At 36.5% G+C, this 16,155-nt stretch overlaps 1 protein-coding gene across 4 annotated transcripts in view; it reads right to left on the reverse strand.

Annotated features, from left to right (window-relative positions):
- NBEAL1 (neurobeachin like 1) overlaps nucleotides 1–16,155 on the reverse strand; it is an 80,474-nt gene that overhangs the window by 27,679 nt on the left and 36,640 nt on the right. For all 4 annotated transcript variants that reach the window (XR_003915767.1, XM_029959541.1, XM_029959540.1 and 1 more), the window contains 18 exons: nucleotides 15,373–15,471; nucleotides 14,688–15,268; nucleotides 13,943–14,075; nucleotides 13,239–13,358; nucleotides 11,716–12,019; nucleotides 10,722–10,807; nucleotides 10,209–10,298; nucleotides 7,959–8,127; nucleotides 6,863–6,996; nucleotides 6,316–6,475; nucleotides 6,117–6,219; nucleotides 5,235–5,391; nucleotides 4,589–4,747; nucleotides 4,084–4,243; nucleotides 3,737–3,825; nucleotides 2,240–2,815; nucleotides 1,494–1,669; nucleotides 989–1,142 (listed from right to left, as the gene is read on the reverse strand). Coding sequence is in view for 3 of the 4 variants with exons in the window: in XM_029959541.1 (XP_029815401.1) it covers nucleotides 989–1,142; nucleotides 1,494–1,669; nucleotides 2,240–2,815; nucleotides 3,737–3,825; nucleotides 4,084–4,243; nucleotides 4,589–4,747; nucleotides 5,235–5,391; nucleotides 6,117–6,219; nucleotides 6,316–6,475; nucleotides 6,863–6,996; nucleotides 7,959–8,127; nucleotides 10,209–10,298; nucleotides 10,722–10,807; nucleotides 11,716–12,019; nucleotides 13,239–13,358; nucleotides 13,943–14,075; nucleotides 14,688–15,268; nucleotides 15,373–15,471 (3,450 nt within the window). In the remaining variant the exon portion in view is untranslated. The remainder of the gene's footprint in view (nucleotides 1–988; nucleotides 1,143–1,493; nucleotides 1,670–2,239; nucleotides 2,816–3,736; nucleotides 3,826–4,083; nucleotides 4,244–4,588; nucleotides 4,748–5,234; nucleotides 5,392–6,116; nucleotides 6,220–6,315; nucleotides 6,476–6,862; nucleotides 6,997–7,958; nucleotides 8,128–10,208; nucleotides 10,299–10,721; nucleotides 10,808–11,715; nucleotides 12,020–13,238; nucleotides 13,359–13,942; nucleotides 14,076–14,687; nucleotides 15,269–15,372; nucleotides 15,472–16,155) is intronic.

Genomic DNA, 16,155 nt, shown 5'->3' on the forward strand with positions numbered 1-16,155 from the left:
AGCTTCTACATTTTCCAAGTATTTCTCTAGTCTGTGAGACCTGAATTTTGGCTGGTCTTTTATTCAGGATACACAATGAGCATGGTGCAAAATGTGCTTAGGCTACAACTGATATTATTTCATTAGCTTCTACATTTTCCAAGTATTTCTCCAGTCTGCAAGACCTGAATTTTCAGTAAAGAGTACCACTGATATGGTTTGAAGCTGGCTCCCTGCCAAGTCTCCAAACCTTACCACCAGAGTTCCCCCCCCCCCCAAACCTCAGGGAGAAGAGGGAGAAAAAAAATGAAAGAAAACCCGAAATGAGAGAGAGACAACCAAAGTGAGATATATAAATATATTTACACTTATATATAATTAAAAATAAGGGAAAGGGAAGGGGGAAAGGAAAAGGAACAAAACCAAAATATTATATATATAAATATCCCAATTACCAGCCCAATATCTATCCACTAAAAGAGTTAGCAAAGAAATAGCTCACTACTCTCCTGGGACAACCGAGGGTTGCTCCGGAACAATCGCCGGCAACCTCTGTCTCCCAAGGTCGACAAGGCCTAACCAGGCCTCGCTCCCCAACACGGCAGACTCAACAGCAGGGAACCTGCACCTCCAAGCCGCCGGAAGGAAAAAGAACGAAAGCCTCTCCTCCTTTCTTCTTATAGCCCAGCTTACGTAAAAATCGTAGGGAATACTGGGTAAATCTGGACCCTTCCTTGGTTACAAACTAGTCACCAAGGAAGGCCTAGCCCAAACCACCACAACCACTTAGGGGTCTATTTAATTTGGAAAGTTAAGCATATTCCCTGTGGTAAGCATTCACACTCTTACTCATTATGGGGTACTCTACTCCATTCCACGATAAATCTTTACTCTGTAATATCTATGATTTAAAAACATATGATTAGAAAGGATGACAGTATCCAAGCTGGTAACTTTTTCCTTGCTATTTCAGCCTATATACGGTACACCCATTATTCAGTTACTGTACCTTTTCTGTCCATAAACTTGAATTAATTAGTCCTTCTGCCTGCAGGAAATCTTGTACAATTAGCAAGAGCTTTAAGGCATTTTCAGCATGTGTAGGGAGAGCTTTTGAATCTCTGTTATCAGTGACTGACCATTCTAACATCTTCTCCAGCAAGCTGCAAAGAAAACAAAATCCAAAAGTAAGTATTACATGTTCTAAGTGTAAGTGGCTTTTAAAAAATCCAATTAAGTATTTAATTGAATCTCTTAGTCTGCAGTGACATAACTGCCACCTTCTTGATAAGCCAATGAGGTAAAAGAGATTGAGAGGCTCATGAAAACAGCGATACAGTTTTAAAACCTTATGGCCACACGACACTACTAAATAGGTAGTGGAATATACTTCTGACAGTATGTGAAGAGAGAGCAAAGAAAAGTACATCTTGTTAGGAAACACCCACCCCTTCCCAGCTTCACTCATGTCCCTTCGTCTGTTTACCCTTAAAAGGGATGGACAGTACACTCACCTGAGTTTTATTTCATCAGAAGGTCGCAGCAACTCATTAGACATCCCCAGTTTGGTCAGTGCAGAGAACACCTGTCCTCTCTCGATCCAAGCATCATCATCAGATTTTTCAACACCTTTCCACATTATACACAGTAAGATGTCTGTAAGTAACTGTACCAGTTCATTATCACTCCCCTACAAAAGAAGAGAAATATTTAAAGCCCTTGTAGTGTAGAAAACCTTCAAAACGTTTCTTGCTCATCACAGTCCCTGTGCTTGCACATTTAAACATTTTTTAAAACTCTGTAGTCTAAAGTCTAATTGCTAAATTTGTGAAAACACAAATATAAAAGACTGTGGCTTGCTTGTATGTTGTAATACATACTGCCTTTAGCAACTCTTGATTTTTTCACAGCAAGTCTGCCCCATGCCTCCTCTGGAAGATAAAGGATGTTTAAATATAAAAGGCAGGGAGGTAGTTTGCAGTTTTTTGTTTGTAGTTTCTTGTGTTTGGGGCAGAGGGTGTTGGTTTTATTTTTTGTTTAACATCAAAGCTATCCCAACCAGACAATCGAAAAAGACACATCACAAAAGGAAGTATCCCTACTCACTATAAAAGAGACATACTGTTCACTTTTCTGTTGGAAGATGAGAGAGTCCAAAAAAAAAAAAAAAAGATAATAATTATTCATTAGATAGTTTAAAAGAATAAAGAGAAATTGCCAACAGTTAGAGAAATTAGCCACATAGGGAGGAATTACTTACTCCTTGGTTTTCAAATAAAGAAAGATCAGCTGTGAAGCCCACATCATTCATAACACCCAACTCTTTGTCAGGCTGCCCAGAGAACGGTTTTGTGCTCTCTGTAGGTGATGGTGTGCTGGGCTGGCTATCTGTCATCTGGTTGCCAACATCAGCCAGCTCATAAGAGTCAACACTGGAGAGATCTAAACTCAAATGTGAAGGATTACTGTGCCACAATTCTTCTCGGTCCTCTGAACTAAAAGACATCTCTGCTGTGGATGCATCTTCCAGAGGCATAACAGAGAAATGAGCAGGGACATCCAGGGATTTGTTGTCTTCTAAACTCCACTGATCAAACAGACCATTAACAAAACTGCTGGCTTTTTCTCCCTCTGTCTTATAAGGCGGATGTTTCTGAAGCTCTTCAGCAGGAGGCTTTTTTTCCTCTTCCCTGAAGAAATCAGTCCTGTTCTCTTTAAAGCCAGTTCGGACCTCTGAGTTTTCTTTCTGGAATAATCTAACCAAAGTGTCCTGCCAGCCCAGCTGCTGAGAAATCTGTTGTGCTGCATCCACTTGGGTGTGCAAAAGGTGCAAAATCTAAGGACAGAAGATATCACATATCTACACATTAATTTTAGCTTGTAACTGCATTCATCTAGCTTTTCAATTACATATTTTATAATCTTACAACTTTTTAAAACCTTGTAACAATTGGTTAATAATAATCAAACAAGCCACCAAATAATTTTTTTCTCATTTTTTGGACAAAAAAGAAAAAAAATTCTCAGGAATAAGGGAGAAAAGAAGCTATCAAAGCATATTGCTAAGTCCTCATATTTGTCCTGCAACAATTCTTGCAAAAAGCAGTTATCACAATAAATAATCCTATTCAGTCACTAGTCTACAAAAAGATAAAACTCTGAAATAGTATATATGCTTGATTATTAAATAGACACAATTAAGAAAACCACAGTATTAATATCTTACTGATAGTTTCACTTTTTTCATTTTGCAAAACCTTAATAGACAATACAGTGCCCCACAGCTACATTCAATACTACTAATTCCAGTGATACAAGCCAGAGAGAGCTCAGTTTAGGAAAAAGTCACTGCTTCTTCTCCATCTCTTCCCTGCATCTACAACTACTTTTTTGATCCGTAGTATGCTCCATCAAAATAACATACTAAGAACATAAACAAAACTTTGATCGTGGTGTTATGCATCCTTTGAGAAAACTCAGTAATTCAAGGAGCCTACTACCTCAAACCTGTAGCAAATACAAGCTATTTGCAAATCATGATAGAGGCATCGCTTTTCGTTTTGGTCTTTAAAAGGACTTGAATGTAAAAAATGCAAGAGAAAGTGACAGATGGGCTTAGTTTTTAACATGAATCATCACTAAAGAAAACAGTAGCAACAAATACTACCACTGTGTTTTAAAGAAATAATTTAGCTATCACACTGTGCAGTTTATGGGCTTAAAAGAAAATATTCCAGTTCTAAAGAAGACAACTAACCTTTCTACAGATAACCACTCTCACGTTTATATCTGATCTATGAGCCAGATGCACTACAGCTATAAGATCTTTATAATTCACAGTAGGATCTGTAGGAGAGAAAGAAAAAAATAACATAAGCAATATCACACGAGAATGTAACAGTTAAATATTAAAAACTGCCTTTCAAGTCATGTCTAGATCCATGGACAGTAAAAGGAACAAACTTCAAGAAAACAAGAAAACATTAGCTGGGACTAACAGGAACTTTGAGTAGAACAGCTCTGGTTTTCCTGAACAAAAAACAGGTATGTTTGCCTCTAAGCAGCAAGAGCATACTGACGTTAGACATAACACTTGCCAACTACCTGCGTAAAGAACTTGGTTAAGAAGGTTTTTAATTAGGGAAACAGGAACTGGTGATTCATTCAGAAGAAGCCCCAGTCCAGAGTATCCCACTTCTCTGAGTCTCATACGGTGCTTACTACGTTCATAAACTTTGGTACATTTCAGCATCTCTTCCACAATCTGCGAGAAAAAATAGACACAAATGCAAAATAAACACAAAGAAACATCCAGACCTCTTAAAGTTGTGTATGGTACAATATGCTGGTCCACAGTTTTTAAAGTTTATTTTGTAGGCTAACTCAAACAACATGGACTCTTTCTTTTTTTTTAATAGATCTCAATACTTGACTTCAAGAGAACACTAATTCCTTTGTGACAATACCATCTAGCTAACATAAGAGATAAGAAAAAAAACTTGGATGATTAGTACCTTTTTAATTATATCCATTTCTGCAGTCAGACCATTGAAAAATACAAATTTATGTTCAACTGATTAATTTAAGAACGTATCATTCAATTCATTACCTTGAACACAAGCTCTCTAAGCCTGTCAGAGTATCTTTGATGCAATAACAGAGCATAAAGAATATCAGCATTCCCTGGTTCAAAAAGCAATAAAAAAAGCTGGTCTGGAGTTGGACTGGAATGAAGTAGGCTGAAGAGAACATCCAAAATTCCACAGAGCTACAAAATGAAGACAACTAAATTAATCCACAATTCATTCAGACTTCATGCTCTGTCTTAGGAAAATTTTCTTGGCTTTTAAGTTTAACCTTTTGCTGGTTAATAAAATGGAAATTTTGTTGCTCAATATTACTGCATTTGTACAATTTTTAATACATTTTATCTCTATATAGAACACCTTATCAAACAAAAAGTAGAGCTATAAAGCAAGTTCAAGAGCTGTTGATGTCTACAAAATAGAAACTACATTACAACTGATCAGGTAAAGTTCAATTCATTTGGTTTTGTAAACTAGATAACTTTTCTAATGGCATATCCTACCTCAGCTATATCTAAACAGAACCATACATCGATTAACACTTCTCTTGTGGTCTTTATCTTCTTTGTTCCCCATTTTTTTAAACACACAAGACAAGATTTCTAAATACCAAGAAGTAAAACCAAAACGTGTACAGTTTAAACTCTTAATTTATGCCATGTTGGATACCTGCTCCTCATCAGTGGTGGCAGCTATGTATCCTACAATGCTCTGTATTTCTTCATGTGTTCCACCTTTGCTCAGGAAATATTTGATCAGTCCATACAGGGATGTCCGTATCGTTCTCAGGTCATCGGGAGCCAAATCACTGTCTTTACAACCACTCCTGTGCACCAACAGACCGGAAAGACAATCTCAGGAAGTTCTTCATGACTCATTTATAGCAATTTTAATGAGCTAGTTTTGTAATTTTTCATCTACCCCAGCATCATGCACGAGTTTTCAAATTTTACTGAAGTCAAGCAACTGAATAAGCAGATCAGACTTAGCAAGCCCATAAAAGCCCTGAAATGTAGACTTGTACTGATTTGTACATAGGTCAGGATTTCAGGTTCCCCCCTTTTCCCCCTCTAAAGGAAAAAGCAGAGTCTCTAGCCAATCTTCCTCAAGGACATAACTATACTCATAAGCAGAAATATGTCATCAATACTGAAAGCTAAAATTTAAAATTCCTAAAGAAGTCCTACTTCAAATTCTACAAGTATATAAAAGAACTTAAAATGAGAAACACCCTTCCCTTCTATAATGGCAACAACCTACGAATTAATTTGCATTGTTGAAAACAAGTTCTACAGTTTTGTAATTTTAATGACTCTTACAAGTGCTTTTAGTATCACTGACATAAATTTTATATAATCTTAACACAAAAATTCAAGTCAAGGAAAAGTAGGAAGTCAAATGGGGAAAAAATTTAATGTAATTTTGTAAATTAAATCAACTACTAAAAGCCAACTTTCAGTTTTATTTATTAATTCTTACTAGGATGATGGGGAAAAAAATAACAGCCACATACAATAAATGAGGAGGAGTCAGAACTAGTAAACCACATACCCATAATAAATCCTGAGTGTGTCTAGAAGAAACTGCACACCATACTTCTTTCTGAAGAGTCTTCTACTGTCTTTGATGATTGTAGAAAGATATTGTATATGTCCTACAATATAAAGTTTTCTTTTAGAACCTAGATAAAGATTTGTGTCAAGTGAAGAATACTGTGCCTTCGCACAATTGCCCAAGTCCAAGAGCTCACCAATTCTGAAGGGGAAGTCACCACTGTTCCATATACTGAAGTCAAAAAGTAAGTGTTGATACATCTGTTGCAAAAGCTGCATGTTCTTTTCTACTGAGACTTGTTCTATCAACAACTGTACAGCCATCAGTACATTCACATCCATTAAGATGCTTGGCACCTTGCAAAATAACAACAGGTGTTAGCACTTAAAATATTGAATGTCCTAATAAGATTTTGTTAAAAAAAAAAAATAAAGTTTTCTTCTACAGCAACATCTGCTTCCATTAAAACAATACAAGAAACAAAATTAGTCCAGTTTGAATAACCATAAAATGCAGTACCTATATCAAAAAAAGCAGAAGATGCTAAAAAGACAAAAAGACAAAACACTGGATTTCACTTTGCAGATCAAGACCAACTTCTCACACCTTTTTTGTTTCAGAAACACAAGAAAGAAGACCATTTGCTAAGGAACCTCTGAAGACCTTCATATCCTGGCTATGTTTCAAAGCAACCAGGACTTCATCCATGACATTCATTACTAAAGGATGTTTCAAGTTCTCACCTTCTGTAACAAGGCACCTAGGGTGGCAACTCCATGGGAGTGAATGAGATTTTCTTGATTAACATGATGTCTCTGAATAAAGTGTTTTATCATCAAGATGAAAGTTGCAACTATGTTCTTCTCCAGACGTGCTTCTGCAAAACAGAACAATGGTAGCAGAAGTCTTATGGTTTATCATTGGATCACTGCATAAAAGTAGAGAGGAAACAGTAAAATCAAGTGTTTGTATTCCTCACTATTTCCTGAACTTCTCAACTCCTTTCATTTCATGCCTCTCCAGAACAAACTGATCCCAGTACTCATTTCAGCTGCTTCACCCATGGCTGCAGGTTGCAACTTCTTTGTTACAATCTTTTACACATGCTGAAGTTATTTTCCCCCTGTAGTTGCAAACTGACACTTTCTAGCCATGGTATGCAAAAAAATTAGAGAGAAAAAGATCTATTTTTTTTACTTCACCATATCATATTTGAAACAGCAACAACAACCAAAAAAAAGCTATTTTCCCTTGCAAGGTCTGATATCGCCCTGGTTTCTGTTAAGGCCAAAGTTAAGTTTCAATATTAGCAAAGTTAAAAAAAAATCTATTCTTAAGGCTTCCTTTCAATTTCTTTTAATTTTAATACTAAAATTGGACTGTGTCAAATGGAAGAGATAGGAGCCTGAACATTTTACTAAGAAAAAAAATTTAGCTAAAGGCTAAATAGTACTGTTCTGATGCTGCTGTGTGACCCAGCACTTAAGCTGTAGGAAAGCTTTTTCTATTGATATTAGTAGGTTTTACATCACACATAATTTCTCAAAATAATCAGAACAGAAATTAAAAAACTGCATACTTTTCATGATTTACTATTACACTGCTGTAAAAGAAAAAGAACGCTATTAACTATAGCTATACTTGAAATATATTATTTTTACATAGTGCTGAATTCCTGGTATTCAGTATCCATGTCAGATATCTTGGAACAGAAAGAGCCTTTTTAGTTTCATATAGATCTGGAAAATCCAGCACATAATAAACAGCCTTCTGTCATTCACAAAAAGACTTTTAAAATCAAAATTTAAAAATTATTTCAGTTCAACTGCACTTTCCTACCTGATGCCTTTGTGGATGAGAACACCACCCAGTCTCCCTCTACGGGAGTTACTAGTTCTGGAGGTAAAGTTTCCCCCTCAGATTTCTCAGGCATCTGTCCACCCAGAAAGCCGATCTGCTCCAGCAATGGAAACAGTACATTTATTCCACCAATACAGTTGATCATATCCTAAATCAAGAGAAAAGGGAGAAAACACATCACCATAAATGAAATCTCCTAAACTACATAGCAAATATTTACTCCAAATACAGGAAACCTAACATAATCACAAATCAATCCAAATGTCTCACAGGTTAACAACAGAGTTGCCCAGGTTTTAGCCATCACAATTACATATGAGCCTTCCTGTCAGTTCTTGTTTTGAAAGTGTATTTTTACATTTCCTTCCTCCTCTCCCCATATAAACATGGGAAACTGAAGGATACAAATCTCAGAAAGAATCTTCTGCTAAATATATTTGAAAAACAGAAAAAAAATATTTTCTGATTTCTAAGTTACTTGCAGTAAGCAGTAAGAAAAGCCTGTAAGATTATACACATCTGCTTTAATCATATTCCCGCAAGATTTCAACTTCAAGCAGTTAAAAAATAATAAAATTTAATTTTGTTTTTTTAAAATAACTTTACACATATGTCAATTCTAAGTCTCTCCTTAAAATTCAAGTCTCCTAAGACCCCTTTTTCCCCCTCCTCCTCACAAGCAGGGATGGCACAAGACTGTGCCTGGAGGTGTTTAAGCAAAGAGTGGACATGGCACTTCGTGCCATGATCTAGTTGACGTGGTGGTGTTTGGTCATAGGTTGGAGTTGATCTCAGATGTTTTTTCCAACCTAATTGATTCTGTGATTCGGACAATGCTTCTTGTGGTAAGGTGTAACACATCCAAATCACAAGATTTCTAGAAGTGATTCACCACCACTTCAAATCAATTCAAAATGCAGGTCTCAGCAAGCTAGTCAGAGACGCCTACTCATTTAGTCCCAGCTTAGTCCAATGAAAACTACTGCAGAGTAAAATTTTAACAGCCAAAAAAACCCCAACATCCTCTATGCCAGTTTAGTAACATGGGAGGGATATCACTCTCCTTTCCCAGTCAGAAATGCTGGAGACAAGTAGAAAAAATCACCCCTTTCCTCCTCATTGTTGTCTGCTTTTTCAGTTGTAACTCTACTCCATGTGTCTTTATTATGCCCTTTCTCCAATCCATATTTATTAAGGTGAGGTTAAACAAACTGAAAAGTGAAATTAAGATGATGTTTTTAAATCTGCAAAATTCATCTCATGGATGAAGATTTCTGTGTTTGTTGTGCAAAACAAAAGGCACCACAGACCTGCGAATTTTGGAAAAAGAAATCGAACTTGGAAAACAGAAATCTGCCTGAACCACAGGACAGCAGTAGCTGTAGCTCCTTCTAGGCTGTACCTATCTCCTCATGAGCTCCTGTGGTTTTTCCTCTCTAGTCCACCTCAAGATGGTGCAAACCCCCATCATGTTTGTTAATGAATGATTCCGCTAAGACTTGTTCTCACAATATGTTTTTCCATAAAGCTAGAGATATAAACACTTCTCATCCCTCCTTTCTCCCACTACTGGGTAAAGAGGACAAATTGCAGTATTTTCAAACTACTCATATCATAGCAAAATTAACTACCAAGTGTCTGAATTTTCTTAACATTAGTGTCCATAAGTGATTGTGGAGACATGCACTGTGCATATGCATAGGGTTGTTCTAAGAATATTTCCTTATTACTTAGTTTTCTAGTACAATTGATTGTTCAATGTCAAAAAAACCCAGCTCATATTTATTTGTTTGTAAATTATTCCTCAAGATAAAAAAATGTAGTATTCTACTGACAAGTCACAAGTGTTAACTTAACCCTACTAATCTTAATCTCATTCAGATCTTAAGATTACAAAAAAAATCACAAAATTCCCTAGAGATGACAAAATGCTTTCAGTACACTACATGCATTGAACATGATTATGAAGACTACTCAGCTATCACAAAACATCTTCATACACTGTGACAGTAAAAACAGTGGCCCTTGTAAGTTCTCAATAAATGCAATGTAAATGCAATACTACTCCAGCTACAGCATTATCTCGTTAATTCTCATTATAAAAACATGCTGTATCTGCTAAATATAATTTGCATTATGCTAATAATTTCCAGCATTCCAAAAGTTAATTGAATGCACACAACCACTGGCTTGTTTACATCAGGTTCTGCTTCTTCAGAATGCATTTACCTTGATGTCCCAGTTCACTACTTTGTTTCCAGTTAGTCTTCCATGTAAAAGGTTTGCAGACAGATCAAGACAAATTGGGCTTCTGCAGGCCTGTTAAACAAACAAAGCAGCTATGGTACCTTATAGGAACAAGTTACAGATCCTTGAACACATGACATTTCAGAGTGATGGCTAACGTGTTTCAGGAAGTTAGTGCCAATGTGCTGATATTAAAGTATTTAAACAATGTGAAATCCTTAGAACACCATATATGTCATCTGAGACTTGACATTCAATGCTGTACAAGATAATTCTGTCCTTTTGCCAAACATGGACAAAACCTACTATGTCTGCAGAAGATTACAGTTTAAGAAAGCTCTCACAGCTCCTTATCTTGCCATAATAACCACAGTGTAAAGATGACACACTCATCTGTTCTATGAAACAGCAATAGCAAAACAAAGACCCTCTAGAACATATTCCAGAAGTAATCCACACTGTGAAATCAAAGAGAAGTTATGTACTGTTTTATACCTTTGGTGTATAATGAAGCAGCACCTTACTGGGGAGATCTGCTACTTCAGCCTCTTGAGACTTCCATGGAGTTAAACAGTTTGGACCTATAACAAATTATATATACACAATTATATATTTATAATACATATATTCAAGAGTCCACTGGATATTAATGTTGCTCTTTACAAATTTTATACTGCTACAATTTGTTGCAACAACAAATAGGACAGTCTGAACCATATCTATTTGAGACATGCTTTGAAGGAGTCTCTATGACTTAAATAATTTATTTCATAGGGTCTGCTTAAAAAGAATTACATTCTTCATGAAAAGCTAAACTACACAACGAAAAACAGGGGGGTTTATACATTCAAACAGCTCTAATGTTTATTTTTACAATTACCTATCTCATATTTGTCACTAATCTCTGTCATCAAGCCCAGATGCCAAAAAATGAGTAACCCTCAAGATCATTTTGTTTATCAATACAAAATATTTCCTTGATACGATACAAATGTTTTAATGCTAATCTCTAACAACCTCAAGTCATTATGGAACTTAATACCTTAACACTTTCAACTGTATGACATAACTTTCAGTGTATTTTTTTTTTAAATGACCACTTAATAATTAATTCTTACAGAAAAATCCTCAAGCATAAATCACTTTAAAGTGGCCTATCATAGCAAGAGCAATACTTTATAAAGGAATCTCAACTGTAAATTTACATGTAGGCAAACAGCAGCAAAAATTTAGAACTTACAAGTGAAAATACTACCTAACATTCTGATTTTGGTAGGTCTGTACATATGATAAATAGATGAGCTTATGCAAACATAACATTTTTAAATCAAGCTTCATACAATACTTACCATTAAATTTTAAGTTTATTTTTTATAAGGCTTCTGGACTGTAAATTCTTCGTTATGTGTCTGTATAGAGCAAAGCTCAATGGGGTCTTGTTCATAACTCATTCCTTTTATTCCACTAAGCCACTACAATCACCACTCACCTGCTAAATATAATGCTTTCACCTGAGAAGGTTGCAGTGCTTCATGAAAGATGATAACAGATCCAAGTTGGCCCTCCAAAGATGTTGGACACCCCCATTCACTGTCCTGAGTCCCTGCTGAGATCATCTTGGTGATGAGCTCTGGTTTTCCAAGCACCCCACCCCAACTTCCTGTAGAGAGAATGCCCCCAAGTGATGTCCGATGGGGCATAACCGGGGAGGAAAAAGGCGGATCTGGGATCTGAGATGGAGGAGGAGTTGTTGTTCTTTGACCAGCTGAACCAATGCAGCAAGAAGTAAAAGACTGGAGAGTCACACATGGAAGAAAGAAAATGAAACACATACTGTAAATCTACACTCTAAATCTGAAGACTATATCTAGCAATACTGAACTAAATAAATTAAACCAAGAGCAACAAGTTCTGGCAAGCACCGAAAAACATTAGGCAAAAAAAAAGAAAAAGAGCATCCACTTTTCGCAACAGCAGAGAATGCTCTTTCTCTGAGTAAGAGTAATTTGATTACTCCAACTGTTGTGTGACCTCTGGCAGGAGCACAGACAGGAAGGACGGTGCTCCAGATATCCTCATAAACACTCCTTTTCTGGATTATATTCCAAAATACTAGCCCAGTGTATCTGTTGCTGTACATTTCTCCTATCAGGTATTCCACTAAAATAGATGCTCTCATGGTAAGCTTAATTGCCTCACTTTTAGTTACCTTGATGTTTACAGCACTTATTCTACAGATAGGTCAAAATCCAGAGTTTTATCTTCCAAGGAAAACTACATTTACTCTCATTTTTAAGATTTATACTGATTTTACTATGACGGCATCCAATTTAACTGTTTGCTCCATATACCTAACAAATATCAAATTAGAACTTACAAAAGAGGGAAGAATGTTCAGTGTTGTAGCCCAGTTTAAAATAAATTTGTTCCACAAAAAGAATGAACAATGCTTACAAAGGAAACCAAACATGACATACACTCATTCTGAGGGTTAGTGTATTTTTTGGCTAAATTTGTGCACATTCAAAATAGTTGGATTAACTGCACATAAACTGCTTATCCAGTTAGCAAAGCAGGTATAAGACTAGTATATAGTTAAGGAAACATTAAAAAATGCAATTTAAAAAAGTTACCACTGAAAACAACAGGGAATAATCCTTATTGAGTGCTGTTACATCAATCCTACTGGCAGAGCTCTGATTTTTTATAACTTAACCATAATGTCAATATGTTCAGGCAATTATTTTGAGGAAAACCTCACAATTTAATCAAGGTCATCTAGTGAGGTTTTTTTGGTTTGTTTTTAAACTGAGATGACTAAACAAGCATTACTTACAGTAGTTACACTCCAAAACGATAGTCTGGACAGTGTCCAAAGTTGAACAGAAGCTTATCAGCAATAGGTTAAGATATTAAACTCTTACACAGTTTCCAAATTAAAAATGGCACCTATATTTTCATTAATCTGTGAGAGTTCATCCCAACAGGGGTATGACTCAGAAGGGAACTTACTTCATTCATAGCAGGGAATCGAAGTGGGGCAGAGACCTTCTGCTGTCCATTGACGTAGATATACACAAGGCTCTGACCAAAGGGCCTCTTTCCAGGCACATGAACAATAGTTATGTTGTGCTGGTTAAGCAATATAAAATAATTAAGTCATTATTAAAAACAGTGAAATGACTATATGGAACTATTTAACTTCATCTCTACTAGGCTGTGGAGGAAACCACTTAAGAAAATAAATCCAAAGTATGAACTAGAAGATAAGACCACCTATTGGCTCCTTCCATTTACAAGTAGCAAACGTTTACATGTAAGGGAAGAGTGAGTTTTTTGAAGGGAAAAGAGATACAGCTCTTCCATAATAACGTACATCAGACTTTAAGTATGGGAATAGAAAAGGGTAAGGGAGAAACACAGCAGGACAGTTTATATATTCACATAGCACCACAGTCACCTATGCTTGTTATAATTTAATATAAAAAACCCTCCAATGCTGTAACCAGCTTAATAATAAAAAATGCCTAGTAACACAAGCATAAGTTAGCTCCATCTCATCTACATGAAAATTACCTTCATTATTTGAAATTAAATCTGTTCTTATGCAATGAATTATTGAGATATATATTTGTAAAATAACCAAAAAATAGAACTTGGACTTCCTAGCTAACAGTACTATCCTAAACACAGTGTTTGTCAGTATCAAATCTTACCCAGAGAGAGTCAAAAAAACAATGGTCAGGCAGCATCACTGTTGCATATTCCCTCTTTGTGCAAACTGCAACCACCAATACCCCAGAGCATGTAATAAAGGCTTCAAACCCCATACCACTTCCTGTAAAAAAGCTATAGAAAGAGAACAAAACAGACAATCAAGGACTTGCTTCATCAAAACTACCACCTAACAGTACTTTCATTAAGGAGAGAATCAACATAAGTCATTTGTTGTTGGTCCAATATTTACTATGTGACTAGCTGTTACTCTTGTTATGAAAAAAAAACCAAACAGAAGACATTCTGTTTACTGCTGAATGTTAGTAGCCAGAAAGTTAAATTATATCAAGAACCATTCATGTCAACAGCCACTACTTAAGCACTATGAAGTTGTCCTTTTCATTGTGCTCTTATACAAAAAATAGAGTTCATTGGGGTGGGGTTTTTGGGGGGTTGGTTTTTGTTTTTTAATGTTGTTTTGTTTAAGCAGTGAACCTTAACACAATTTGGAGTCATGGATATTGAACTGTAGACAATAAAACATTATAACAGAGAAACTACACGTTTATTTCTTTAACATAACCTGGCTCTGGTGACAGATGAAACCGCTCCCTTTCACAGACTAAGCATTATGTATTGCACTCTATGAAGATAAGCAGAAGCGCCACATGTCACAGGGCACCATATGCCATGGGGAACAGATGACCTAGATTTGTGCTGCTGAAGTAATTATAGTAACTATACCTATAGAGCTGCTTCCTCTTGCCACTTTTGCTGGTCGTGCTGGGGTCCACCCGGTCCTGGTCAAGGCAGAGCCACGCGTTGAAAGAAAAGGCAGAGCCCGGCCACCTCTGGATTGCTGGCACAGCGATCCCGGCCATGCTGTGGTGCAAGTTGAAGTACTGCAAGGCACTGGCCATGCCCTGCTTCCGGGCCATCGCCAGGATGGCTCGCATCACTGGAACCACGTAAGGGTGAGCTCCTCTGGGCTCCTCAGTCCTCAGGAGCCGTATCAGTTGAAGCAGTTCTTCTGAGCCCATTGACTGGCTCCCCAAAGAGCCCAGAAGGGCAATCAGGTTCTCTGCACAAGTACAGTGGAGGGCGGAGTGGGAGTTGAGTGTCTCAATGATCCGGATGACCATGTTTGCATTGACACATGTGGCACGACTCTGTCTGTTAATACAGCAGATTCGCCTCAACCAATTTGAGATGAAAATCTGCAGCTCATGTGATTCGAGTTCTGGAAGCCACTGGATAAGCAGCAATAAGGGCTGGACATTACTAATGCCTAGTATCCCAACAGCCATGTGGTCACCTTCAACAGCCTGAGAAACAGCAGAGAACTCAGATGTGAAATAACAATAAAATAGGGCTAGAAGTAATTTTGAAGGACGTAAATGTTTTTGCTTTCAAAGCAAGGATATCTCACCATATTCATGAGTTCTTCCAGCAATTCCCGTGAGGGTTGACCCAGTGATTTTAGTACCTCATATATGTGTGCATAGCCAATCCTCTCCTTGAAGACTTCCTGAGGATAAAAATCCCAGTCTCACTAACAAATAAAATGGACAAAAATTGCTCGCCTACTGCAGCAGGTTCTAATTTAACAAAATATTAGACACATAATAACTAGAATGCTATAAAAATCTTTTTGATAACATATCCATTGTACTGTCTCTAGAATGCTACAGATGAGAAGGATCTCACTGCAGCACACAGATAAACAAATAAAAGTTCGAAGTAATATTTTAGTAATTACCTATACAAAAATATAATTGCTTCAGTATAATCCAAATGTTAAAACTATCGCAAAGAACTAATAGCTTTGTTTTTTAGTGCAAACTATAGCATGAAATGTTTACATTAAGAATTAGAAGTATTCAAATATTAATCTTTCAGTCAAAGATTCTCCTAGACCAGCTGATTAAAAACCGCCCATCCTAAACACTTTAAAAAATTAGAAAAGTGTTCCAAGGAAGTTCTTCTGAAAACTAATTGATTTTTACATCAAGAGAAAAATATTAAATCGGCCAGTGAAGTTCAAGATGTAGCATCCATTTATATTTATAGTTTAATTAATAAACAGTCAACACATCATATGGAATGGATACTCTTTTCCTGGCTGTATTCCGCACTGAAATTAATTTTATTTTTTTAAAAAGAATAAATCTGTCATCAGAAGTGAGGTGGTTGCTTAGGTAACTATGGAAAG

The sequence above is a fragment of the Manacus vitellinus genome, unplaced genomic scaffold (genome assembly GCF_001715985.3).
Source record: "Manacus vitellinus isolate BGI_N305 unplaced genomic scaffold, ASM171598v3 scaffold_20_pilon, whole genome shotgun sequence".
Lineage (NCBI taxonomy): Eukaryota > Metazoa > Chordata > Aves > Passeriformes > Pipridae > Manacus > Manacus vitellinus.